Genomic DNA, 26,368 nt, shown 5'->3' on the forward strand with positions numbered 1-26,368 from the left:
ACCCTTGCCTACACAACAAAGTACTCGACAATTTATTCAAAATGGAATTTCCGTGCTTTCTGCGAGGTAATTACGATCTCGACTCCTCAACGACCAACTCATGTGGTTTTATTGGAGCCAGTGACGTCGGACTTGTCACATTCATAGTTCACCTACGTCACGCTGCTTAAACTAAAGCCAGACAGACTTTCGGTGGTAAGTACTGAGCAGACAAATTTGTTACTATACTATTACCTAGCGGGGTTAGAGATGTGATTTTTATTTTAATATCTTTTATTAAATTTTAAGTCAACACAACGGAATGTGTATTGAAGACAATTTTAACTTGCCAGCTGGATAATTTTAGTGAGTAGGTCCAAAATTAAAGAGGTTAAAGGGTCAACACATCGAAAATAAATTCCTTCACAGGCTTGATTTCGCAAAAAGGTTAATCAATTTGCCGCTGTTTTCCAATGTTTGCCCTTATTCTTGGTGACCCCAATAGATGTGTGACTTTGCCTTGTAGGGCCAGTAGAGCCTCAATATAAATGACATTCTGGCATTAACTTAACATATTGTGTTTTACTAGTTATTATCAAATTGAATTTCGGTGTCAAACTCCCAAAAACTAAGGCGTTCAACTCACGTTCAGTCGAGCAAATAGTCCCTTTTCACTGCATCCTTTTATTGCAAATAAGGTAAGGTATAGGGTAACGCCCCTTTTTGATTTGTTCATTTCATGACTGACTGGTCACAACAAAACTCTGACGACATTACCTATAGTCAGCAGCTGTTATTTGTTCAGAACAGTTGATGCGGCAGTGGATTACATATTACTTAAAAACACTTGGTATTCAGTATTTTCGCTGCGTTTACAATTACCCTTAATTTCCAATTACAGCAACGGGTAAACCTTCCACATATGCCTATACCATGAACGTGACAACCACATACAAGACTTAGTGGCTGAAAGTCTGAGCAGCGCTAAGTGTGACAAGAGCGCTAACACCAAACAAAGATCGGATCCGGTTCTTCAGAAAGGGAACTATGTCAACAAAGTAACTTATTGCCACGTTGCCTGTTCTCAACAAATATCGCACAAGACGAACCACCTCTGTGTTTCTCTACAGAGGTGTGCGCAGGTTATAAGATGTTTGCAATGTGACGTCAATTAAACTTATCGATGTTGTCACGGTATACCCTCCTACTTTGATGTAAGAAAGTCAACGAAATATAAAAACATTCCCTTGTTAATGATCATAAAGGAATATTATATTTATGCATTTGATATTTATTAATAAAGGCTGTTGTTTGTGTTTCATTTACAGTTTGCTTTTTCCGTGACAAATTGTGATCATTACAGCATTTTTACCACTCCAGGATTCGAACTACTTTTGTTCCACATATGAATCCCGATTATGATGTCTAGCATCATCATAGCTTCAAGCAAGATAACCGATTCTTGCTTTTCTCAAAACTGACAAAATGTATTTCTAGTGCCAACCAGCGGAACAAAAAACATTCGAGCATGGCGTTTATTGAAATACTACAAAGCGTTTTAAAGCGATTGCAAAAACATCTATAAACACGCATCAATGATTGTAAAGCTTGAAACATATGCGAGTGTTGGATTATAATGAAGTTGCAACAAGGGTGAACCAGCAGCTATTTAAGATGGGATTGAACTCCTGTCAGACTGCACATTATTAGTACGACATATTTATCGAATGTGTGAACTTTATAAGCTCTATTGGCGGAGATACAAAAAACGGTTGACCAGTTAATTGTTGCCATTGTAATCCATGCAAAAACCATCAATTTCCGAAATTTTTACCACAAAATATATCTTTAGGTACATTTAGCGGAAAAGCAAAACCTTTAAAACCTAACCGCTAGGCAATTGCTATTATGTCATGGACAAGTGATGTCCTAATTGCCAAGCAACAAAAATTCAATAACTAACAGGAACACGTATTTGCAAAAGTGTCACAATAATCATGGAGAGCTGCAGATGATGAAACTTTAAAGGCCGAAGCAGTGTGTACAAAAAGAACATGCTGATATATGACCTACTTAAGGATACAGGACGTTTAACGTTGTTTGAGCAGCATCTTTTCGTAATAAGCAGCCATAATAAACAAATAACCCAATTGCTTGCACAACGAAACCAACATGGGGAAAATGTATCGGGAGCACCAGCACGAAAAAAATCATATTTTTATCGCTGCTGTGTTTTCATCATGCTGTTTATAGAACATTTTCCACAAAAAAACACATACCAATAAAGCGCAGCTGGCAACTGGGGTAATCCAGAAGACGATCCTGTCCTTTAACGACTTTGAAGTAATGTATAGAATAATAAGCTCCGTGGCAATGCCCGCTATTGCCCCAGCCAGGTGACATACCGTTGACGTACCAATGTTTTTTGGTGTATTCAGGAAACGACGGCAATTGAAGTAGCCAAAATCGCTCAACTCTGCAAATTCATATGTACTTGACTAATGAAAGTAAGCCTAATCTTAATTTAATGAACATCAACTTACTCTTAAGTAATAGCACGCACATCAATGCAACCAAAACTATTGTGCCGACAATGTCTGGAAAGATAAGATCATTAATATAGTATGCTGCTGCTGTTGTATAAGTACAAGTTACACTCAAGCAGTACTTACAAGACGGGACATAAAAACTTGGCAGCTTGGCCAAGACATCATCGTACTTATATGTACCAGAAATTACAGTCTGCGAACAGTGAACACAAAAACGTAAAATATAAAAAACATAACATAAACAAGTAACTAATTAATGACAATTCTAAACTTTGTTAAAAAATAACTCTATTTGTTGGAGTTTTGTGCCAGACGGTCAGACGTGTGCATGCGGTATAACTGCATAGTCGACTAGAAAGTGTTTTGCGTACATCAGAAAGGAAAAAAATTAGGCACCCGTAAACCAATGTATGTGTGCGAGGGTCTGTAAACTATAGTTTGGGGCACATTTTGTTTTCCAATGGTCGGTGTGCAAAGTATCTTTCTAATGTGGGTATGAAAAGATATAATTGTTATGTTAATCAGTACGAAACATCGGTGCGTTAATTAATAAATTGCTTACCCGAATGACATATGTGATGTAAGCGGCTAAAAGAGCGCACACTCCTCCGCTGGCGCCCACTAGTCGCTTGTGGGGATTAAACACTGAACTGGCAAGAGAACCTTCAAAACACAATATATCCTAAGATGGACTTTTAGTGATTTGCATGAAGCGTATATGAGACAGGCGTAATCGCAGCTAAGACATAAGAGAGCACATTCTCGTCTAATAAAAACAAAAAGTCCGATTGGAATTATTTTTACGTGACTTACCGGCAAGTACACCTGTCACGTAGATGGCGCCAACGCACAATCTGCCATGAACCATCTCTAAGGGAATTCCCAGCAACAGTTGAAAAAGGACATTGGAGAGAATGTGTTTTAGCCTATCACAAAGACAAAAAGGAAGTGGTGGGATTCAGCAAACCAGTTCTTGGAGTTTAATGACCTACGCGAACAACCGTATGTGTAAGCCTATGTTTCACTTCGAGCATTGCATTATGGCATGCTGCTAGTAAAAGAACCCGATGCTAGAATATTCGAATTCAACCACTGCCAAAACGTGATTATTATTTCATTTTATGTATAAACTTAAATTGACGACATTTTATAGACTTATGACTAATGATGAAGCTTCTATTTTCAGCTTCCTTGTGTCAAAAGAAAGATGTTTTTTTTTGGGATTGTCTATCGGTCCATACCATTTGTGTCAAACTTCCTGATAAGCTCAAAAAACCTTACCCTTTGTGGACGAACATGTATGTGACAAGCCTCCAAACCTCCTGACGTCTGTGAGGGTCGAATGCGAGAGAATTTTGAAATGGGTCAAAATGAGGTAAAGTGTATGTCCAGGAGAAAAACACCACCTGAAATGATAAGATTTTTTTTTTGACCAAAAAATTTATGTCAAATGACCAAAATGCCAGCAAACATTTAGGACAATTTCAATTTATTTTGGTCATTTACGATATAATATTTTTAATTTGCCGATGTAACAAAAAGAAATAAGGAAACGCATTCTTTATTAACAACAACTTTGCAACATAAACAAACCCAACACATCAAAGACACAATACTACGCATCAGGTTTATACCTCATTCGTTTCGCGCTACTTAACCATTGCGCATATGCACTGTCGTAGTTAAATTCTTTAAACGATAATGCGTTGAGCCTCAAACGCATAAGTGTGTCGGCGGTGCAACACTGCAAACGGTTTCTTATTGGGGCTTTTAAGTGTGTTAATAGGCTAAACCCCCTTTCAACAGTTGCGTTTTCCGCATTGAAAACAAGTAACACATTTGGAATTACTGAAAGATTTGGCCAATCTTCAACCCGCGTAGCAGCTATTTTAAGCACTTTGCGCCAGTCATCTTCTGTTTGGCAATTGCGCATTACTTCAAATTTAAAGTTTGACCATTCTGATTCGATATTTTGTTCTAATTTATAAAATGCCGCCAAATTTCTGATGCTATATTATTGCCATATGATATAATGCCATCAGAGTTCTCCGGAAAATCCTAGCAACGTGGATTGGCCTGTGCCAGATACAACTTTAGCTCTTTTTCTAAGTTGTTCTTCGCGCTCCATTATTCAGTGAGTTATGTGGTATTGTGGTCGTTCACAAAAATGTAAGCAACTTTCAAGAGTAGACTTGTTTATATAGGCAATACGCTGCGTTTGTTAAATTAAAAAAAAAAATACAGAACAATCCCTATTGTTACCAAACCATGAAACTGTATCCGTATTCTTATCGCATAATAGTCGCAAAACCCGCGTCCTGCTGGGTGTTGTCGACCGTCGGCCGCTCTAAAACGATTCGCCGAGAATCACAAAAGCGACGTCAGGGGCAACACAAAGGGAATTTTCGCCTACCGATGCGACGCTCAAATAAGCGTCTACCAGTCAATTTCCAGTCGGACATTGTGTCCGAAACGACTTTTGTTTTTTGTGTCATTTCTAAAAAAATTGTGTTAATGACCGACAAATGACACAAAAAAAACCCAGGTTCCACGTGTCATGTAGCTATATCTGTAGAACAGGAGTGCATAACACAATTAATGATGCGTGCCATAATATTTATTAATTCGCGTGCCACGTCCTATGCATTTCCATGTGTGTGGCCCAGTTTAGTTAAATCGTCCAAATGTGCCAAGAACACAATTTCCAAACCCATGGCGAGACAAATTTTTGAATGCGTGCCTGATATTGTGCTAAGCTGTTTTAGAAGAAGGGGGTTGGGTTATTTACTGTTCAACGACTGTGCTAGTAAAAAGCACGAAGGTAGTGGAATCATTTTTGAACTTTTTGTGTAACTCACATTCCTAATGTGCATGCGAAGGCAGTGCATAAATTTGTTCTGAATTTGTGGGCCACGCACATGGAAAGAGCATTAATGCTTTCATAGTAAATGAAGTGCTATTACCTGAACTAAAGTGACGAGCAATATGAACGAACAATCAGTAAATATTCTCATGACGTCAAGCATATTGCTTTACAACGGTTTTCGCCCTTCAGAGCAGTTTATAAGAGCAGCTAATTTTTTATTTCCCTAGACGTTTTACTCACATAAACGCCACAATTCTAAAATAGCCAAACTGCAAAATCAAGCTATTATGACATCACGACTGAAATGTCCAGATACATTTTAAACAAGACAAAAAACAAAACATTGTGAATTCGCCCCTGGTTGAAAACCCCTGCTTCACAGTCAAAAGAACTTCATTTTATTATGTTTCTCAATTTGTGAATTAGTGCCCAGTGGGAGGGAGGGTAAAGTGCAGTTTCTATATGAGTTGATAAGCCTAGTAAGAAATATGTTTTTCAAACAAAATTCAAGAAAGCTCAAAAAATGTGTAATAAATCAAGCAGTTCCGACAACAAAAAATCTGGCACACATCATTTGCAAAGGTAGGAAAACATTGGTTTAAATTCTGATACTATCCACAACCGTGTTTTCCTAATTTATTTTGCTAAACCCCACAAGGTTATCAAAGTTGACAAGCATCCCCCAAACGAGTGTTTGCCTGAGTCGAAGAGCGCATCATCTAATAGTCAAAAAACGTAAAGTAAACGAACGTTTGCCTAAGACTAGCTTATAGCTCATGGAGCCTTTGATTTTTGTTAAAACCTATATAAGCCATTAGCGCAAGGGTTCCTTGAAATCTATACAGTCTGTACACAATGTGTCATAGAAATGTATTCAGTTACATACGTTCGCATAAACAACGCTAGGTACATTGAGATGTTTTTGTTAGTATGGGCCTGTCTTATTTTCTGAATTTTTTTTTTGGCACACATATTGCTTTACACCAGTTTGCCCGTACCAGTAATTTAGTTTGTAAATTATGTACTGCAATTTGTGAGTACATTTGTTTTTATTTCACCAGTCGTGTCACTCACACAATCGTCCTAATTCGCGAGGAAAACATAAACTGCAAAAACAAGCAGTTATGTCTCCACAATCACAAATGAAAATGTCCTGATATATAGATCTATCTGCATAAATTCTAATACGAGACAGATCACATCATAGGTAAGATCTAAGAGAGTCTATACTTGACTAATGAAAACTAAAATAACCTGGGTGGTATTTTATACAAACAATCAAGTTTTACACTGAAGTAGTAAAAAATTTCGTGACTTGGCCAAAGCTCACCTCCAAGTACACCCGTCATTTAAAATGGCCGCGCGCAATCTGGCGTGACATTGGTGACACCTCTCTTCTCCAGGGTAATTCCGCACACAAGTTGAAAAAAAAACGTTAAAAAAAGGTGTTGGAATCTGTCACATACAAAAACACAAAGTTGTTGCTTCATGCAGAAAGTGTTTACCATATTGGTGTCAGCCAGCTTAAAGTTCAACTATTGAAAACACGTTGATTAAACATGATAAGAAGTTTCTTTCCACTGCTTTCTTCAGGCTTTATTTCATACTGATTGCATTACGGTTATTGTTTCGCTGCGTAAATTTCAGAACGATTAGCTTCAAGTTATTGTAATAATTGCTGGTGCTGCCACGCATATCTATGACTATAAGGCGGCTCTTCTGGCACAAAAGGTTCTAAATTTCAACGTTTCGGTTGCTATGCAGCAGCCTTCATCAGGATGTATCGAAATGTGCAAAAACACAGCTTGGTCAATTATCGAGGCGCATAAACAGAGAAAAAACGCATTTTTTCTGTAATTAATGTATTTTGCTTTAAATCGTTCCGTTTTCATGCTGTAGTCAAAAAACATACTTACGCTTCCCTGACCTCAGTGGTGCTGGCGGTAAGGATTTAAGGATTTCGTGTCCTCTAGCCAGCATCACCAGCTAAATGATAAAAGTAAACTGCTATGTTATGCCGTCCTAATGAGTTGTTCAATGAATTTACGAACTGACTGACTGTACACGGTGAATTCAACTGTAGCCATTGGTGCGTATTTTGAAAAAGAAGAGTTTCCACACTTCATATTTTGTACACAAAGACTTCAGTAGCGTCAAACACACAATAACAGTCCATCCCCAAACCAAAGAAACAAAATTAACCATATGTCAACATTCTGTACGACAAAGCAACCAAAAAAAAAACAGTCACTCCTTTTGAAATCTATACAGTCAGTACACAATGTGGCATAGAAATGTATTCAATTACATACGTTCGCATAAACAACGCTCGGTACACTGAGATGTTTTTGTTAGTATGGGCCTGTCTCATTTTCTGAATTACATTAAAGCCGTTGAACTATTAACGTGTTCCTAAATACGAATGATATTGGTATCATTTTCATACCTTTGGTTCACGAAGGCACATTTAATCTTATTTGTAACCTCCGATTGCTCGTATGCGCGTGCTTAATCGCCCATTTTTTGGAACATATATTGCTTTACACCAGTTTGCCCATACCAGTAATTTAGTTTGTAAATTATGTACTGCAATTTGTGAGTACATTTGTTTTTATTTCACCATTCGTTTCACTCACACAATCGTCATAATTCGCGAGGAAAACAAAAACTGCAAAAACAAGCAGTTATGTCTCCACAATCACAAATGAAAATGTCCTGATATATAGATCTATCTGCATAAATTCTAATACGAGACAGATCACATCATATGTAAGATCTAAGAGAGTCTATTCTTGACTAATGAAAACTAAAATAACCTGGGTGGTATTTTACACAAACAATCAAGTTTTACACTGAAGTAATAAAAAATTACGTTACTTGGCCAAAGCTCACCTCCAAGTACACCCGCCATTTAAAATGGCCGCGGCGCGCAATCCGCCGTGAGACTTCTCCAGGGTAATTCCGCACACAAGTTGAAATAAAACGTTAAAAACAATTTGTTGGAATCTGTCACATACAAAAACACAAAGTTGTTGCTTCATATGGAAAGTGTTTACCATATTGGTGTCAGTCTTTAAAAAATGTGTCACGTCGCCGACCACCCAACTTAAAGTTCAACTATTGAAAACACGTTGATTAAACATGATAAGAAGTTTCTTTCCACTGCTTTCTTCAGGCTTTATTTCATACTGATTGCATTACGGTTACTGTTTCGCTGCGTAAATTTCACAACGATTAGCTTCAAGTTATTGTATTAATTGCTGGTGCTGCCACGCATATCTATGACTATAAGGCGGCTCCTCTGGCACAAAAGGTTCTAAATTTCAACGTTTCGGTTGCTATGCAGCAGCCTTCATCAGGATGTATCGAAATGTGCAAAAACACAGCGTGGTCAATTATCGAGGCGCATAAACAGAGAAAAAACGCATTTTTTCTGCAATTAATGTATTTTGCTTTAAATCGTTCCGTTTTCATGCTGTAGTCAAAAAACATACTTACGCTTCCCTGACCTCAGTGGTGCTGGCGGTAAGGATTTAAGGATTTCGTGTCCTCTAGCCTGCATCACCAGCTAAATGATAAAAGTAAACTGCTAAGTTATGCCGTCCTAATGAGTTGTTCAATGAATTTACGAACTGACTGACTGTACACGGTGAATTCAACTGTAGCGATTGGTGCGTATTTTGAAAAAGAAGAGTTTCCACACTTCATATTTTGTACACAAAGACTTCAGTAGCGTCAAACACACAATAACAGTCCATCCCCAAACCAAAGAATATGTCAACATTCTGCACGGCAAAGCAACCAAACAAAAACAGTCACTCCTTTTATGCGTAAAATGGCAAGCCAAAAAGAAAATACAAAAGCTGACAATGTATGGCAGCATAAATGCTAGGCCGACGGATATTTCTGCGTGGGCGTAGACGGGTGGGAAGAAAGTTAACATTTCGACTTCATTTGTTATTTGAGCTTTAGGTAACTCGGTTCTTTATAAGTCGCCCATGCTTAGCTTTGGTGTATTGAAATATATAGTCTGGACCCTGCCGTCTTCGCCTTAAATTTGATTGGCGATCCTGATGATAGCGTATGGGCACTGTATGGCATCTGAAACTTCTTTTTTCGTCAATGCCCATAATCACCTAGCGCAACAGCATCTGGTTCCCTACACTGAGTTTCCTGTGTGTTGCCTTTGTTTCATATTTTTCCTGCGCATAGTGATATTTCACTACCTCCTAGATTAGTTTCATTCTGTCCTGTGGGCCGCTGTTGTGATGATTTGAAGGTAAAAATTCCATGCTGCATCAACGATGCAATTTCACTTCCAGTGATGAGTTGGTGCAGGTAAATTGAAGTTTCCTCGTGACGACTGACTTTACAGGCACGAATTGAAGCGAGAGACTCATCACAACCAAAGATCCCACTGATTCGACGTTCGGTGGGAGGCAGTTCGTCCAGTATATCAATCTGCAACCTTTCCCTGGGCCCCTTTTTGCTCGTGAGACTGCGCTCTTTAAATGAAGGTCGGACAATGAAAACGTTCTGACATGACACGTTTTCCCATATGGCGTTTGTGATTATGGTCAAGTAAAGACTGTAAGATCACGTTTCTTTCCAGTATTGTAGCAAAACCCGGTTATCACTTTTTGTGCTACATCGGGATTCGAACCCTGGTAAGTCTTGATTAGGTTTTGTATTTGGTATTTGTGTGTCAGTCGCCTTGCCTGATGTTGCCAATTGACGAGCTTAACCCGGTAATCAATTAAACTTGGCATTATATGGCTTGTGAAACTTCTTTTTTCGTCAATGCCCATAATCACCTAGCGCAACAGCATCTGGTTCCCTACACTGAGTTTCCCGTGTGTTGCCTTTATTTCATATTTTTCCTGCGCATAGTGATATTTCACTACCTCCTAGATTAGTTTCATTCTGTCCTGTGGGCCGCTGTTGTGATGATTTGAAGGTAAAAATTCCATGCTGCATCAACGATGCAATTTTACTTCCAGTGATGAGCTGGTGCGGATAAATTAAGTTTCCTCGTGACGACTGACTTTACAGGCACGAATTGAAGCGAGAGACTCATCACAACCAAAGATCCCACTGATTCGACGTTCGGTGGGAGGCAGTTCGTCCAGTATATCAATCTGCAACCTTTTCCTGGGCCCCTTTTTGCTTGTGAGACTGCGCTCTTTAAATGAAGGTCGGACAATGAAAACGTTCTGACATGACACGTTTTCCCATATGGCGTTTGTGATTATGGTCAAGTAAAGACTGTAAGATCACGTTTCTTTCCAGTATTGTAGCAAAACCCGGTTATCACTTTTTGTGCTACATTGGGATTCGAACCCTGGTAAGTCTTGATTAGGTTTTGTATTTGGTATTTGTGTGTCAGTCGCCTTGCCTGCTGTTGCCAATTGACGAGCTTAACCCGGTAATCAATTAAACTTGTCGATGTTATCACGGCAAAAAATGTAAGAATTTTAACGAAAATATAAAAACCATTTAGTAGTTAAAGAACATAAAAGTTTATTGCAATTATGCTTTGGTATTTAGTAATTTGGACGTTTTTTTGTTGTTCGTATACATTTTCGGTTGTCCCTGACAGATTGTAATTATTGCAGCATTTTTACCACACCGGGATTTGAACTCATGTTATTCTACATAGGTATCCCGATCATAATGTCTCTAAAGCACCATGACTGGTTGAAAAAACACAATCGGATTTTCACTTTTCTCAAAACTGTCAAAATATATGTCTATAGTGACACCTAGCGGAAATATAAAACACTTGAAACAAACCACAGCACAACGCTTAATAAAAAACTAAAAAGAGTCTTTAAGCGGTTGCTAGAACGTCTATCAAAAGTTGTCACTCATCATAATGCTTGAGACATATGAAGTGTTGGATCATAAATAAAACTTGCTACGAGATTTAATTAAATTGAAGCTAGTATGCACAACGTTGCAGACAAGCTAGATTCTATTAACACAAATTCTCTACAGTTAGTTAAACTACAAGACAAAAGAGTTTAAACGTAACTTCGTAAAAAACCAAATGTCTACAAATAGGTATCCGGTGTCCAATAATAGTACCGACGCGAAATGCCCGCCAGTGTCAAATAATTTAATTTAAAATGTCGGAGAGATTCAAATGCAGCGAAGACAGCCCAATGATTTTAAATTTAAAATAACAGCTGATGTGGATTATGGATTTGGTATTTTGAAACTGTGACTACTACTTAAACAAATTTAGTACAATTATAAACCTTTGAGTTCATATATATGTACATGAAATTTATTTCACAACGTAACCAACAAAGCATGAGTCCATAGCCATCGCGAGCACGACATATGTCATCATTTTTGAAAAAGGTCATCGCGCCTGGAGATATTCCATGAAATTGCGTAGCTCATTAAGATGCAGTAGAGAGCCACTGCAATCCAGAAGACCATCTTGTCCTTTAGAGACTCCCTGCATTTCTACCGGAACATCAGTCCCATGGTTAGTCCTGCTATTGCTCCAGCCACGTGACAAGGGACTGACGGACTAACTGTTGTATACCCGTTGTTGTCAAAGTAACCAAAGGTATCCAACACTGCAAATAAATGCTTATATTTCACACTGTGCAAAAGTATTGTTTGTCGCCAAAATTTTTGTACGGCTGATATAGTTCAGCTTTAGTTTTGTTTTAATGAACCGTACAAATCTCACTTACAGAGCGTATAAAGGAACCATTCTGCAAAAGTCGAGAAATAGTTAAGAATTTAGTCTGCAACCAGTAAAGATATAAAATACACAAAAAGGGAAAATACAAAGATACATTTAATTAAAGGCGTTTAAAACATTTTAAAAAGCACGTTCTCTTTGCTCCTCATGTGTGTCTTAATTATAATTCTCACTCTTATCTGGGGACCGCACCAGACAAGACCACTCCGGACTTTGTCGCCCAAAATAAAACAGTTGTTCACACACCGCAACATTTCAATCTTGAACAGTTATGGGGTCCCATATCGTTACTGTACACGTATATAGGCTCTTCGCGAACGGTTTGGTGACCCATGCTCTTGTCAAACACTTAAGCCTATGCAGTAAGTTAAAACAATATAGGCTACGATTTCTCAGTGGATTTGTAATAAAAAAACATAAGCACACCATGTACTGCACAGTCTACGCGGCGGGAAAATTTGTTAAGTCTGGAAAGAGATAATCGTGAGGAACATCGGTGCAAATTATCAGTATTTCGTACGTTTGTATTGTATATGCCCACCTGAAGATCGTAGGCGAGATGGGCGCTAATAATAGCGTACACCCCTCCGTTGGCACCCACCAGCTCACCATAGGGACCGAACACTGAAACGGCAAGAGATCCTGTAAAACATTATATGTCATGATATATAAATCTGGTTCGATCTGTTTAAATTCAAATACGAGACAGACAACATCGTAGGTAAGACCCAAGAGAGTCCATTCATGACTATAATGAAAACAAAAAGAACCTGGTTGGTATTCTATGCAGTTAATCAAGTGTTTACACAGAAGTAATAAAACATCACGTGGCATAATGCAAACTCACCTCCAAGTACACCCGACATGTGAATGGTTGCAACCCGCAACCAGCCGTGAGACCTCTCTAGGGGAATTCCCCACACAAATTGATTGAAAACGGCGAAAAAAATGTGTTTGAATCTTTCACATACAAAAACACATAGTTGTTGCCTCATGCAGAAAATGTTTACCATTTTGGTGTCGGACTTAAAAAAACTCAACACCTTTACCCTACGTGGAGGAGCATGTATGTGATAAACCTCCAGGCCTCTTGTGGTTTAAATGGGTCGAATGCGAGAGGGCTTTTAAATAGTTTTGGGTGAAAATCGACCCACTCACCAAGCGCAGCACCATAGTAGATGTAAACTATTACCTGTAATGAGAAGAGAAAATGGAAGATATTCTATACGCAAGATCAAGTTATTTTTAATTCCATTTTGTGATAATTCGGAGTTTTCGAACTTGCAGGCGAACGATTTGTACATATATCTTATATAAATGAGTTAAATGATTTTTGTGTCTTGCACCGCCAGTGATTTTGCATTAAACGAAATTACACCAATGAACGTTGCAGTTAGTGCTAAAATTACAACAAGTACAACACTGTGGCCACCGCACTGCTTGAAGCGTACATTGCGTTTTTGTTAGATTTACCGCTTTATAAACGGTGTTTTGTGTTGCTCGCTCTTTCCATGCTACCCAACGTCCTGAATAAAGCATCAACCGCTTTAACGCGTTCTTTTAAACACAAGTTCATCATTTCTCCGAATAACAAGAAAGTGTTGTTACCTCAGCCAAACTGACGAGGAGTATGAACCACGGACGATGATTAGTGATGACGTCAGGCATATTACTTTTCACTTACAGAGGAGAGTGGCAGAAGAAATTCCACCACAAACGTTGTGTATATTTTTGTTCAATTCTGTGTTTTTAAAATTCATGAACAAATCTAACGGGGTAATGAGTCACGCATTTTTGTTTTCACATGAATTCTGGAACACATTTGCAAAACAATGAATGTTGACTGCTGACTAAATGAATGTCACAACTAACTGTAAAACCCATGAACCACACACACACACACGCACACACACACACACACACACACACACACACAGCACCAGGGGTTTTCGAGCCCATGTTATTCTACAAAGGAATCCCAATCCTAATATCTCTGAAGCACCATGTTTGGTTGAAGAAACACAATCGGATTTTCACTTTTCTCAAAACTGTCAAAACATATTTCTAGTGACACCTAGCGGAAACATAAAACACTCGAAACTAACCACAGCACAACGCCATAATAAAAAACTAAAAAGCGTCTTTAAGTTTCTTCTGGCACAAAAGATTGTAAATTTCAACGTTTCGGTTGCTATGCAGCAGCCTTCATCAGGATGTATCGAAATGTGCAAAAACACAGCATGGTCAATTATCGAGGCGCATAAACAGAGAAAAAACGAATTTTTTTCTCTGCAATTAATGTATTTTGTTTTCAATCGTTCCGTTTTTCATGCTGAAGTCAAGAAACATATTTTGTTTCCCTGGCCTCAGTGGTGCTGGCGGTAAGGATTTCAGGATTCCGTGTTCTCCAGCCACCAAAATGATAAAAGTAAACTGGTATAAGTTATGTCACCTAAATTATGTCGACCTAATAAACTGACTGACTGACAGTACACGGTAAATTCAACTGCAGCAAAATGTGCGCACTTTGAAAATGAAGAGTTTCCATAATTCATATTTTGTACACAATGACTTTAATAGCGCCGAACACACAATAACAGACCATATGTCAACATTCTGCGCGACAAAGCAACAAAAAAAAAACAGTCACTCCTTTGTGATGTTGGATTCAGACGTTCAGTGCTGGTTGTAAAACGTGACAATTGTATGTTGGTATTTTAAGATTTTATGTACAAAGTTCTATAGAAGAAAAGTAAACTGGTAAACCGTCTTGCTGTTACAAGCTCGTGGTTTAGCCGTAATAACAGAATTTAGAAACCGGGAATAACTATACAATGAAAATGAATCAAATTATCAATATGCCTAATATATGAACGATTAAACGTTTGCAACATCCATAACATAAACGTAATAAAGTAATAACCCCCACCCCCCCAAAAAACAAAAAAAACAACAACAACAACAACAAACAAACAGGTGTCTTTTTCGCAATATAGTTCGTAAATACAAAATAAAAATTAAAGTCAGATTTGCCGATAATCATGGACAAAGAAGCCTTTGACTTGTGACGTCACATTTATTTTTGTATGATGTAAAGTATTGTCCTGGCCATTGTAACCTAATTTGTGCGTTCTCATATATTTAAAAGTGTTTGCTATCTTCAACATACGGCGCTTTTCTTATGCAAACAAGGCATTTTTGACGCGAACGTCTGGTGTGACGTCAAATTCGCTACAGCAGAAAAGATTTACGATTTTCGTTCGCCGTAACTTTTTTTTAGTTGACGTTGAACCGAAAAATTTTGGTTATATGTGTGTTGTCGAGGTATCTATAGTTTACGCAAAGTTGCCATGAACGTGCCACATGCACATTTTTAATACGCAGTGGAGAGCCAATGCAACACAGAAGACGATCTTGTCCTTTAGAGACTCACTGAAGTTGTACCGGAACATTAGCCCCATGGTTAGTCCTGCTATTGCTCCACCCACGTGACAAGCGATTGATGTATGAGGTTCTGAATGCCAGATGTTGAAGTAACCAATATTATCCAAAACTGCAAATGTTAATGTTTCTTAACATTTAATTGATACATGGTCAGGTTTAAACAAATCATATTTCACACTGATTAAAAACAATGTTTATACAATTGAAAAAAATTGTTGTTACGTGACTAATATAGGTCTGCTTCAGCACATATATATTTGAGTTAATATCAATGTCATCAGCACGCATATCGTCGAACCTATCATTTCTGACATGTTCAGCCATATATGGCAGGCTACTTCATAAGCATAAGTTGTACTCAAATACTACTTACACATTGGGACAACACAGATCAGAGAGTACATGATGTCACCATTCTGTAAAAGTCGAGAAATAGGAATAAAGTTAGATCACAGCCAGTAAATATATAACTAAAAAGGAAAAAAGGATGGAACTACTATAATGATGCAAAACGTTTGGAACATGTCTAAATTAACCTCTCTTTGTAGCATGTCTGTGTCTTAAATGTATACGAACTATGTTGCTTACTTTTTTTCAGGGCCGCCCCAGACATAGTGCCTCCGGACTTGTTACCCCAAAAATAATAAATGGTTCACAATACACAGTTTAATTTCGTTTTTTTAGTACATCGCAACATTTCAAGCAGTATTATATGAACGGTTATCGGCCCCAGATCGTTACTAGGCACGGATATGGGCTCTTCGCGGATACGGTTTGGTGAACCATACTCTTGTCAAACACCTAAACCAGCGGTGCACAACCTGCGGCCGTACGGCCGCATGCGGCCGCGGACGCTATTTTTTGTGGCCGGCACATTTATACCAAAATACATGCATTGGCGGCAGACGTTGCTCGTGAAACTGGTTTTTAAAAGGGTCTCAAGAATTAAGCGTTTAATTAGGCCCATTTCCGTGTTTATACACATTCGTTCGCTGTAGCGAGTAGTAACTGGTGCAACCAGCGCAACCGAGACAAAGCGCAACAATACGGATGGTGACGTCATAAAACATTAATAGCACGTCGGTGAATTGTCATGTACGCATGTACAGTTGTGGAAAAGATACAAACAGTGGAATCACTCAGTCATGTCGATGAAACGCAAAAGGTTGTTAAAACAAGAGAAAAGGGCGTTTAATCCCAAATGCGAAGTGGATTATTTTATGAAGGAGACGTGAACCTAGCGTGCAACAACAAGGCAGTCATTGAATAATTCGACATTTCATTATATTGTAATATACGTAATTTGGCAAATGTAAATGATAAATAGTGCACAGTTTTCAGGTATGGAATCATTTCCATTCCTTTCAAATAATGGTCACGTCAACTTGTCGTAATTATCAGGAGTATATCGTTGGAAAAGCAGTATATTCAGTGGCGGCCGTTAGCACACAGTGGTGTGTGTGTTGCGGCCGGCAATAGCAAAAAGGTTGTGCACCCTTGACCTAAACCCATGCAATAGGTTAAAACATTATAGACTACGATTTCTCAGTAGATTTGTCATGTGCGCATCTTGCACTATACAGTACACGCGTGGGCCAAATATAACAGTGAATCTCATTAGGGCAAATTATCAGTATTTCGTACGTTTATATGGTCTATATCCTCACCAAAATATTATAGGCGAAATAGGCGCCAATAAGAGCGTATGCTCGTCCACTGGCGCCAACTAGCGGCCTGTAGGAATCAAATACTGAACTGACAAGAGATCCTGTAAAACATAATATGTCCTAATATATAGACCTAGTGCGATATGCATGAATTCAAATACGACACAGATCACATAATAATAAAGCCTATTTTCAAATGATGGAAACAAAAATAACCTTGGTGGAATTCCATACACACAATCAAGCTGAAGTTGTAATACTTTACGCGAAATTTATCAAATTTGTGTTTTTCAATCGAGCAATAGATTAACCATAGAACTAGTTTGAAGATTCAGGTAAAAAATATGTTTAAACACCAAAATTCAAAAGCAAAGTGGAGCCAATAATATGAATTGTGTAAGCTGCATACAGATGGCCACAGTTTCGATCTAAAGGGTCTCATCAGTGCAGCTGGTGTGACTGACTATTAGACGACTTTGCCGACCAAAAGCCAGGCAAAGACGTCCACTTTGGGGTCATAGTAACAAAGCTACACTAATGAGGCCTTGTAGGACGAAATGTGGCCATCTGTATGCAGCTAACACAACCAAAATTAATGGTTAAAGACCAAAAGTTCAAAGCTAACGAGCTAATGAGTATTTTTGACAAATAAGTTTGCCATAAACATATTCAGAAATTGGCTGCATCGCAATAAAACAATCGAAATTTTTTCCTTTCAGCTAAATAAATGATTGCTAACATAATAGCTGGGCCTGCACAAGTTAACGAACAACTGATATTCCTGTGCCAAACCTGGAAATAATATACGACCATAAATACAAAAGTCTACCCAGCAGATGTTTAGCAATGTAATTCTTACTAACACGAAACAAAAGGCAACTGAATATCTTCAGGTTTACAGTGAAGTCAATTGAAGATAGGATTACATTCCCGACATTGCAACACCACTTTGCATACACGTTCGGCAGTTCGTACGTATTTACAGAGACAAAACCAAACCCTAACTATTTTGCAATTCTTCGCAGTGCATCATATAAAGTGCCATGGGTACATTAAGTTACGGAAGCAGCAATTGTTTCATGTTGAATTGCTGTTTTCGTGATAGATTGTACACCAGGGTTTGAACCTACACTGTCTCGAATCTCATGCATAGTTTGAACTCTATTGTAGCAACACTCGGTTATCACCTTTTGTGCTACATCGGGATTCGAACCCTGGTAATTCTCGATTAGGTTTTGTATTTGGTATTTGTGTCGGTCGTCTTGACTGATGTTGCCAATTGACGAACTTAACTCGGTTATCAATTAAACTTATCGATGTTGTCACGGCAAAAAATGTAAGAAATTTAACGAAAATATAAAAACCATTTAGTAGTTAAAGATCATAAAAGTTTATTGCAATTATGCTTTGGTATTTATGAATTTGGCTGTTTTTTTTGTTTTTCGTATACAGTTTCGGTGTCCGTGGCAGATAAATCACATATCTGGCACATAACAACGCACAATTTAAAAAAAGTTTACTTGGCAAATCAGAATGCATTCCAAAAAGTTTTTCTGCATCTGTTAAAATTAAATTTTGTCTTATTCTAGCACTTAAATATGAAATTACATCCTCCCAGTATACATTTACAATGGGGCATGAACAAAAAAGATGACACACAGTTTCCACTTGCTTCTTGCAGAAAACGCACATGTTACTAATTACTTTCCCAAAAGAATGTAATTGTTTGTTGGTTGTAACGGCATTGAGATTTAATTTAATTTGGAAGCTTCTTAATTTGGTTTCTATGGTTGATTTGTAGACGATTTGCACTTTTCTCAAAACTGTAAAAATATATTTCTAGTGACACCTAGCGGAAACATAAAACACTCGAAACTAACCACGGCACAACGCTTAATAAAAAAACTAAAAAGCGTCCTTAAGCGGTTGTTAGAACGTCCATCAAAAGTCGTCACTCATCATAATGGTTGAGACATATGAAGTGTTGGATCATAAATGAAACTTGCTACGAGATTGAATTAAATTGAAGCCTGCACAACGTTGCAGACAAAGCTAGATTCTATTAACACAAAATCTCTACAGTTAGGTAAACTACAAGACAAAACAGATTAAACGTGACATCGTGAAAAAGAAATGTCCACAAATGGTTAGAGCTTACGGGTTACCCAGTGTCCAATAATAGAACTGTCGCAAAATGCCCGTCTGTGTAAAATGATTTAAAACGTCGGAAAACCTTAAATCAAGACTGCCCAATAATTGTGAATATCGAAGAACACCACATGAAGACTATGGATTAGATAGTTAACTCTGACCAGTACTTAAAATTGACAAAATTAGTACAATTATAAAACTTTAAGTTCATATATTTATACATATGCAATTTGTTGCACAATGTAACCAAAAAGACTCTAGTACATCGCACCCCAGCATAACCTACGTCATAAATTTTTATCACGTCATCGCGCTATAGTCCTACGGCCAGTAAGATATTCCATAAAATTGCCCAGCTCATTAAGCTGCAGTAGACAGCCACTGCAATCCAGAAGACGATCTTGTCCCTTGCGGACTTCTTGAAGTTGCACCGGAACATCAGCCATGTGGTTAGTCCTGCTATTGCTCCACCCACGTGACACGCGAGTGCCACACCCACTTTTGAATGCCCTTTGTAGAAGTAAGCAGAGGTATCCAACGCTGCAAATAAATGTTACTTCAGATCCAATTGACACACGGTCTTGTTGAATCAAATTATGTTTCACATAGTAATGTTTAACCAATTGACAAAAAATTTTGCTACAATCGTCGCTTATTTTTTTGATTAACCGTTTAACTCTCATACACATCGTCGAGTGAACATCAATATAACAGGCACGAAAGACCTCAAACCTAAGTTTTTTGCGACATGTGCAGCCACATGGGGCAGAGTGCTTTACAAGTAATGTAGAACTCAAATATTACTTACACACTAAAACAACAAGGATTAGATTGCACAGGACGGAGCCATTCTGAAAAAGTCGAGAAATATTTGTGAAGTTAGTCTGCAACCAGAAAATATATAAATGATATTAAAGGGGAGAATATGAAGATACAACTAATTGAAGGCGTTTGAAACACTTTAAAATATATGGACCGCATCAGACAGCACCCCTCCGGACTTCTCAGTGGATCTTTATTCAAAAAACATTTTTGGTACGCAGCACCATGTACTGCATGCATGGTCTACGCGGCGGGACAAATGTAACAGCAAACAGTTCGGCAAAAATAATTGTGAGGAATATCAGTTCAAATTATCAGTATTTCGTACGTTTGTATAGTATATGCTCACCTGAATATTATAGGCGAACCGGGCGCTGATCAGAGCGTACACTCCCCCACTGGCACCCACTAGTATTAGATAGGGATTGTACATTGAACTGGCAAGAGATCCTGTAAAATATAATGTGTCCCAATACATAAACCTGGTGTGATAAACATTAATTCAAATACTGCTGGCGGGTGGGTTGGGATTCTGTGCAGACAATCAAGAGTTTACACTAAAGTAACAAAACATCACGTGACTTAATCAAATCTCACCTCCAAGTACACCCGACATATAAATGGCTGTAACCCGCAATCCACCGTGAGACCTCTCTAGGGGTATTCCACACACAAGTTGAATGAAAACGGTAAAAAAAATATGTAGCAATCTATCACATACAAAAACACAAAGTTGTTGCTTCGTGTAGAAAGGGTTTTGCTATATTAGTTAGTCTTAAAAAAAAATCTCAACACCTTACCCTGCATGGAGGAGCATGTATGTGATAAACCTCCAGGCCTCTTGTCGTTTAGATGGGTCGAATGCGAAAGGGCTTTCAAATATTTTTGGGTGAAAATTGGTCCACTCACCAAATGTAGCACCATAGTAGATGTAACCGATTACCTGTAATGCGAAGAAAATGGGGTAAATACTTCACAGAAATTTTCACATAGGCCAAAGTGCTTTGTCTTAAACCACCTGTGATTTAGCATTAAACGATTTTAATTAGACCAACGAACGTTGCATTTAATGCTAATGTTTCAACAATTCAAACACGTTATGTTCGATACAAGATTATTATTTCTCTGATTAATAAGAATAAGTTTTTACCTCAGCCAAACTGATGAGAAATAAAAACTTCGGACAAGGATAATTATTTTTCTTCTGGTGTGCGGAATCGATAATATTGATGTTGTCAGCCATATTACTTTACACCTACAGCAGATAGTACCAAATGTACTTCTGTCACAAACGTTGTGAATAATTTGTTTAAATCTATGTTTCCTAACAAATGAACTATCGTAACTCCCTCGTGGTCACAAATAAAATGCTTACAAACACACTAGCCTATAGCTATTTAGTCCTGTCATCCTCCTTTAGTATGCATGTTGACTGTAATAGGTATCTATGCCAAACTTTTGGGCGAATTGTTTCAATACAATCGAAATTCAATTCCTCATAGAAATGTATCATGTCACCGACTCCCACCCAACATCAAAATCAACTATTGGAAACACGTTGATTAAATATGATAAGAAGTTTCTTTCCACTGCTTGCTTCAGGCTTTATTCAAACTGATTGCATTACGCTTATTGTTTCGCTTTCAGTTAATGTATTTTGCTTCAAATCGTTTCGCTTTTCATGCTGTTGTCAAGAAACATGCTTATTCTTCCCTGGCATCAGTGGTGCTGGCGGTAAGGATTTAAAGATTCCTGCAGCAAAATGTGCGTACTTTGAAAATGAAGGGTTTTCACAATTCATGTTTTGTACACAATGACGTTAATAGCGCCGAACACACAATAACCGTCCATATGTCAACATTCTGCGCGACAAAGCAACCAAAAAAAAAACAGTCACCCCTTTGTGCGTAAAAAGGCAGACCATACAGAACTGGTGATACACAAAGAAAATGAAGAAACACAGTTGGTAAGAGTTACAACAAAATAATACAAAAGGTGACAATGCATGGCGGCATAAATGCTGGGCCGACAGATATTTCTGCGTGGGCGAGGACGGGTGGGAAGAAAGTTAACATTTCGACTTCATTTGTTATTTAAACGATAGGTATCTCGGTTCTTGAAAAAGCGAACGGACGGCGAAAGAAGTCGCCCATGCTTAACCCTGCCGGCTTCGTCTTAAATTTGATTGGTGACCTTTATAAAAGTGTATGGGCACTGTATGGCATGTGAAACTTTTTTTTTTTCGTCAATGCCCATAATCACCTAGCGCAACAGCATCTGGTTCCCTACACTGAATTTCCCGTGTGTTGCCTTTGTTTTAATATTATTCCTGCGCATAGTGACCCTTCACTACATCCTATGTCCTGTGAGTCGCTGTTGTGATGTTTTTAACGGTAAAAATTCCATGCTGCATCAACGATGCAATTTCACTTCCAGTAATGAGTTGGTGCGGATCAATTGAAGTTTCCTCGTGACGACTGACTTTACAGGCACGAATTGAAGCGAGAGACTCATCACAACCAAAGATCCCACTGATTCGACGTTCGGTGGGAGGCAGTTCGTCCAGTATATCAATCTGCAACCTTTCCCTGGGCCCCTTTTTGCTTGTGAGACTGCGCTCTTTAAATGAAGGTCGGACAATGAAAACGTTCTAACATGACACGTTTTCCCATATGGCCTTTGTGATTATGGTCAAGTAAAGACTGTAAGATTTCTTTCCAGTATTGTAGCAAAACCAGGTTATCACTTTTTGTGTCACATCGGGATTCGAACCCTGGTAATTCTTGATTAGCTTTTGTATTTGGCATTTGTGTGTCAGTCGCCTTGCCTGTTGTTGCCAATTGACGAGATTAACTCGGTTATCAATTAAACTTATCGATGTTGTCACGGCAAAAAATGGAAGAAATTTAACGAAAATATGAAAACCTTTAGTAGTTAAAGATCATAAAAGTTTATTGCAATTATGCTTTGGTATTTATCAATTTGGGTGTTTTTTTTGTGTTTCGCATACAGTTTTGGTTGTCCCTGACAGATTGTAATTATTACAGCATTTTTACCACACAACGATTTGAACCCATGGTATTCTACATATGAATCCCGATCATGATGTCTCTGAAGCACCATGACAGGTTGAAGAAACACAATCCGATTTACACTTTTTCTCAAAACTGTCGAAATGTATGTCTAGTGACACCTAGCGGAAACATAAAACACTCGAAACTAACCACAGTATAGCGTTTGATGAAAAACTAAACATCGGTCAATTGCACGACCTATATATCTAGAAAACCAGGATATATTGGGTTCAAATCCCGATGTGGTCAATAAAATCGTTACTCATCGTAATGTTTGAGACATATCAAGCGTTGGATTATAAATGTAACTTGCTACCGAATCGAACAAAAGTACAACAAGTATGTACAACGTTTAACACAGAGCTAGATTCTACAAACACAAATTTTCTCAAAACTTTAAGTTCAACTACGAGAAAACAGTTTAAGCGTAACTTAGTCAATAAGGTATCCAATAATAGTATTGACTGTCAAATAATTCATTGCGAAACGTATAGGAGAGCCTGAAATGCAGCGAAGACAGCCCAATAATTTTGAATGTAAAACAACAGCAGACGTGGATTATGGCTTTGGTATTTTAAAACTCTGTCCAGTGCTTAACAAATTTACTACGATTTTTAAACCGTTTAGTTTGTATGTGTATATATGCAATTTGCTGCACAACGTAACCAAAAAGACATTAGTCCATCTTCATCCCTAGCACAACCTACGTCGTAGTTGTACTACGGCCTGGAGATATTCCATAAAATTGCGTAGCTCATAAAGCTGCAGTAGACAGCCACACTGCAATCCAGAAGACGATCTTGTCCTTAAGAGACTCTTTCACATTGTACCGAAAAATCAGTCCCATGGTTAGTCCTGCTATTGCTCCACCCACCTGGCCCGCGACTGATAAACGCAATAGTGAAAGTTGGCTGTCTTCGAAAACTGTAAATGAATATTTTACATGTGATTGACACACGGTCAGTTTGAATCAAGTTATATGACACACTGCAAAAGTAATGCTTGACAATTGACAAAAATTGTTTCCAGAATTATCACGTGACTGATGTAGGATTGCTTTATAGTTTTAGTTTAACGAACCGTATAATTGCCATGCAGGCAGGCTCGTTTATAAGTATAAGTTAAACTCAAATACCACTTACAAAGTAGGATAACATCCAACAGATACGATATGCCGGCGTTACCGTCCTGTAAAAATTAATATATAGGAAGTTAGCCCGCAGCCAGTAAATATATAACAAAAACGGAAAAAGATGCAACTAATTGAGAGCGTTTGGAACATGTCAAAATCAACCTCTCTTTGTTGCTTGTTTGTGTCGTGAATGTATACGAACTATGTTGCTTAGTGTTATCCATGGGCCGCACAAGATAACACAGGCAGCACAAGACAAAGTCCAGTTCTGGTTTCTGTACATTTTAAACACTATTATCCAATCTTGAACGGTTATCGGGTCACATATCGTTACTGCGCACGTATTTAGGCTCTTCGCGGATACAGTTTGGTGTTTCATGCACTTGACAAACACTTAAACCCATGCAGTAAGTTAAAAAACAATAAAGGCTTTAACTTAGGTACTTGCCATAAAACAACAGTATAAGAAAAAACGAACAAATTTGGGGTCTTCATTTTTGAAACACCGTTGTCATTTATCAGTATTTCGTACGCTTATGCAGTCTATCCTCACCCCAGTAACATAGATGATGTGAAAAGCAACAAGAGCGTTTCCTCCTCCTTTGGCACCCACTTGTATCTGATAGGGATCGTACACTGAACTGGCAAGAGATCCAGTAACGCATAACATGTCCTGATGTCCTGGATCGATCTGCATAAATTCAAGTGCGACGCATCGTAAGTAAGACCTAATGAAAAAGGCCATTCTTAACTAATAAAAACAAAAATTGCTGTGAGGGGGTATTCCATGCAAGTGACTATACCGAAGTAAAAATTCGTGACTTAATCAAAACTCACCTCCAAGTACACCCGACATATAAGTGGTTGCGACGCGCAATACGCCGTGAGACCTCTCTTGGGGTATTCCGCACAAAAGTTGAATTAAAACGTTACAAACAATGTGGTAGAGTCTGTCACATACAAAAACACATGGTCGTTGCTTCATGAAGAAAGTGTTTTACCGTATTATGGCGTCAGTTGCCAAATAAACTCAACACCTTACCCTCCATGGAGGAGCATGTATGTGATAAACCTTCAGGCCTCTTGTCGTTTAGATGGGTCGAATGCGAGAGGGCTTTCAAATACTTTTTGGTGATGATCGGTCCACTCACCAAGCGTGGCAACATAGTAGATGTAAACGATTAACTGCAATGTGAACAATTCTATGCGTGACTTTACACAAGATTAGGTTATTTTTAATCCCATTTTATGACAATACGTAGTTTTCGGACTTGCAGGCAAAGAATTTGCACATATATCTTATGTAAATGAGTTGAATGTCTTTTGTGTGTTGCGCCGTCAGTGATTTTGCATTAAATTGAAATTACACCAATAAACGTTGCAGCAATTACAATACTCTTGCGACCGCACTGCTCGCCAGCGCATCAAAGTGTTCATTGCCTCTATGAAAGAGCGTTGTTTGTTGCTCGCTCTTTCCGCGTTCTTTTCAATACAAGATTATTATTTTTCTGAATAACAAGAAAGTGTTGTTACCTCAGCCAAAATGACGAGGGATATGAACCACAGATGATGCTTAGTGATGATGTCAGGCATATTACTTTTCACTTACAGAGGAGAGTGGCAGAAGAAATTCCACCACAAACACGTATTTTTTTCCACATGAATTCAAGAACACATTTGCAAAACCATGACAGTTATAAGTGATTTTATTTTGTTGTCAACGTTTCTGGGAGTCAAAAACACTTCCAAGCACCTGCCACAGGAGCCCCTCACTCTAACATTAAATAAGAACTTCGAAATGTTAACCACAATCATACACAACGTCCGTGTAATTAAAAACAAACAAAGGAAGTAATAGGTTTTTTTGACAGAAGAAATAATTAGCAAATTTGTGCCATAAACACATATTTTTTTTGCTATATCTTAAAAAAACAATCACAATTCTCTCTTTTCTGCCGACTAA

General features: G+C 38.2%; 2 protein-coding genes across 5 annotated transcripts; both read right to left on the bottom strand.

Moving 5' to 3' along the window:
- Nucleotides 1-1,613: 1,613 nt before the first annotated feature.
- LOC145906566 (rhomboid-related protein 2-like) lies at nt 1,614-13,831 on the bottom strand. 2 transcript variants are annotated; one of them, XM_082994001.1, is made up of 8 exons: nt 8,287-8,395; nt 6,725-6,849; nt 3,810-3,934; nt 3,342-3,454; nt 3,091-3,191; nt 2,652-2,721; nt 2,523-2,576; nt 1,614-2,455 (listed from the first exon to the last, which is right to left on the bottom strand). In XM_082994001.1, exons 3-8 carry the CDS (start codon nt 3,824-3,826, stop codon nt 2,190-2,192), a joined length of 621 nt encoding a protein of 206 aa, XP_082850127.1. In that variant the 5' UTR covers nt 3,827-3,934; nt 6,725-6,849; nt 8,287-8,395; the 3' UTR covers nt 1,614-2,189. The 2 variants fall into 2 exon arrangements, with proteins under 2 accessions (XP_082850127.1, XP_082850126.1); XM_082994000.1 differs by lacking the exons at nt 3,810-3,934; nt 6,725-6,849; nt 8,287-8,395 and adding exons at nt 13,165-13,307; nt 13,724-13,831.
- Nucleotides 13,832-15,101: 1,270 nt separating this feature from the next.
- Nucleotides 15,102-26,040, bottom strand: LOC145906475 (rhomboid-related protein 2-like). Of its 3 annotated transcripts, none has more exons than XM_082993893.1 (6): nt 21,350-21,513; nt 21,000-21,142; nt 20,797-20,909; nt 17,227-17,327; nt 15,933-15,975; nt 15,102-15,668 (listed from the first exon to the last, which is right to left on the bottom strand). In XM_082993893.1, exons 1-6 carry the CDS (start codon nt 21,440-21,442, stop codon nt 15,451-15,453), a joined length of 711 nt encoding a protein of 236 aa, XP_082850019.1. In that variant the 5' UTR covers nt 21,443-21,513; the 3' UTR covers nt 15,102-15,450. The 3 variants fall into 3 exon arrangements, with proteins under 3 accessions (XP_082850019.1, XP_082850020.1, XP_082850018.1); XM_082993894.1 differs by lacking the exons at nt 15,102-15,668; nt 15,933-15,975; nt 17,227-17,327; nt 21,350-21,513 and adding exons at nt 19,085-19,917; nt 20,186-20,228; nt 20,549-20,649; nt 25,939-26,040; XM_082993892.1 differs by lacking the exons at nt 15,102-15,668; nt 15,933-15,975; nt 17,227-17,327 and adding exons at nt 19,085-19,917; nt 20,186-20,228; nt 20,549-20,649.
- Between the last annotated feature and the right edge of the window lie 328 nt (nt 26,041-26,368).

This window comes from Ascidia mentula, chromosome 6, assembly GCF_947561715.1.
Source record: "Ascidia mentula chromosome 6, kaAscMent1.1, whole genome shotgun sequence".
Lineage (NCBI taxonomy): Eukaryota > Metazoa > Chordata > Ascidiacea > Phlebobranchia > Ascidiidae > Ascidia > Ascidia mentula.

Bases quoted from the DNA above. Each gene is read 5' to 3' on its own strand.
- LOC145906566 (XM_082994000.1), bottom strand. From the start codon at position 13,783: ATGCCTGACGTCATCACTAATCATCGTCCGTGGTTCATACTCCTCGTC. The intron at 13,308-13,723 runs GTAACAACACTT...TTCTCATTACAG, and splicing joins TCCTCGTCAGTTTGGCTGAG to GTAATAGTTTACATCTACTA. The intron at 3,455-13,164 runs GTAAAGGTGTTG...TCTTTGTGATAG, and splicing joins TACATGCTCCTCCACGTAGG to GCTAAAACACATTCTCTCCA.
- LOC145906475 (XM_082993892.1), bottom strand. From the start codon at position 21,442: ATGGCTGACAACATCAATATTATCGATTCCGCACACCAGAAGAAAAAT. The intron at 21,143-21,349 runs GTAAAAACTTAT...TTCGCATTACAG, and splicing joins TTCTCATCAGTTTGGCTGAG to GTAATCGGTTACATCTACTA. The intron at 20,229-20,548 runs GTGAGCATATAC...CGACTTTTTCAG, and splicing joins GGTTCGCCTATAATATTCAG to AATGGCTCCGTCCTGTGCAA.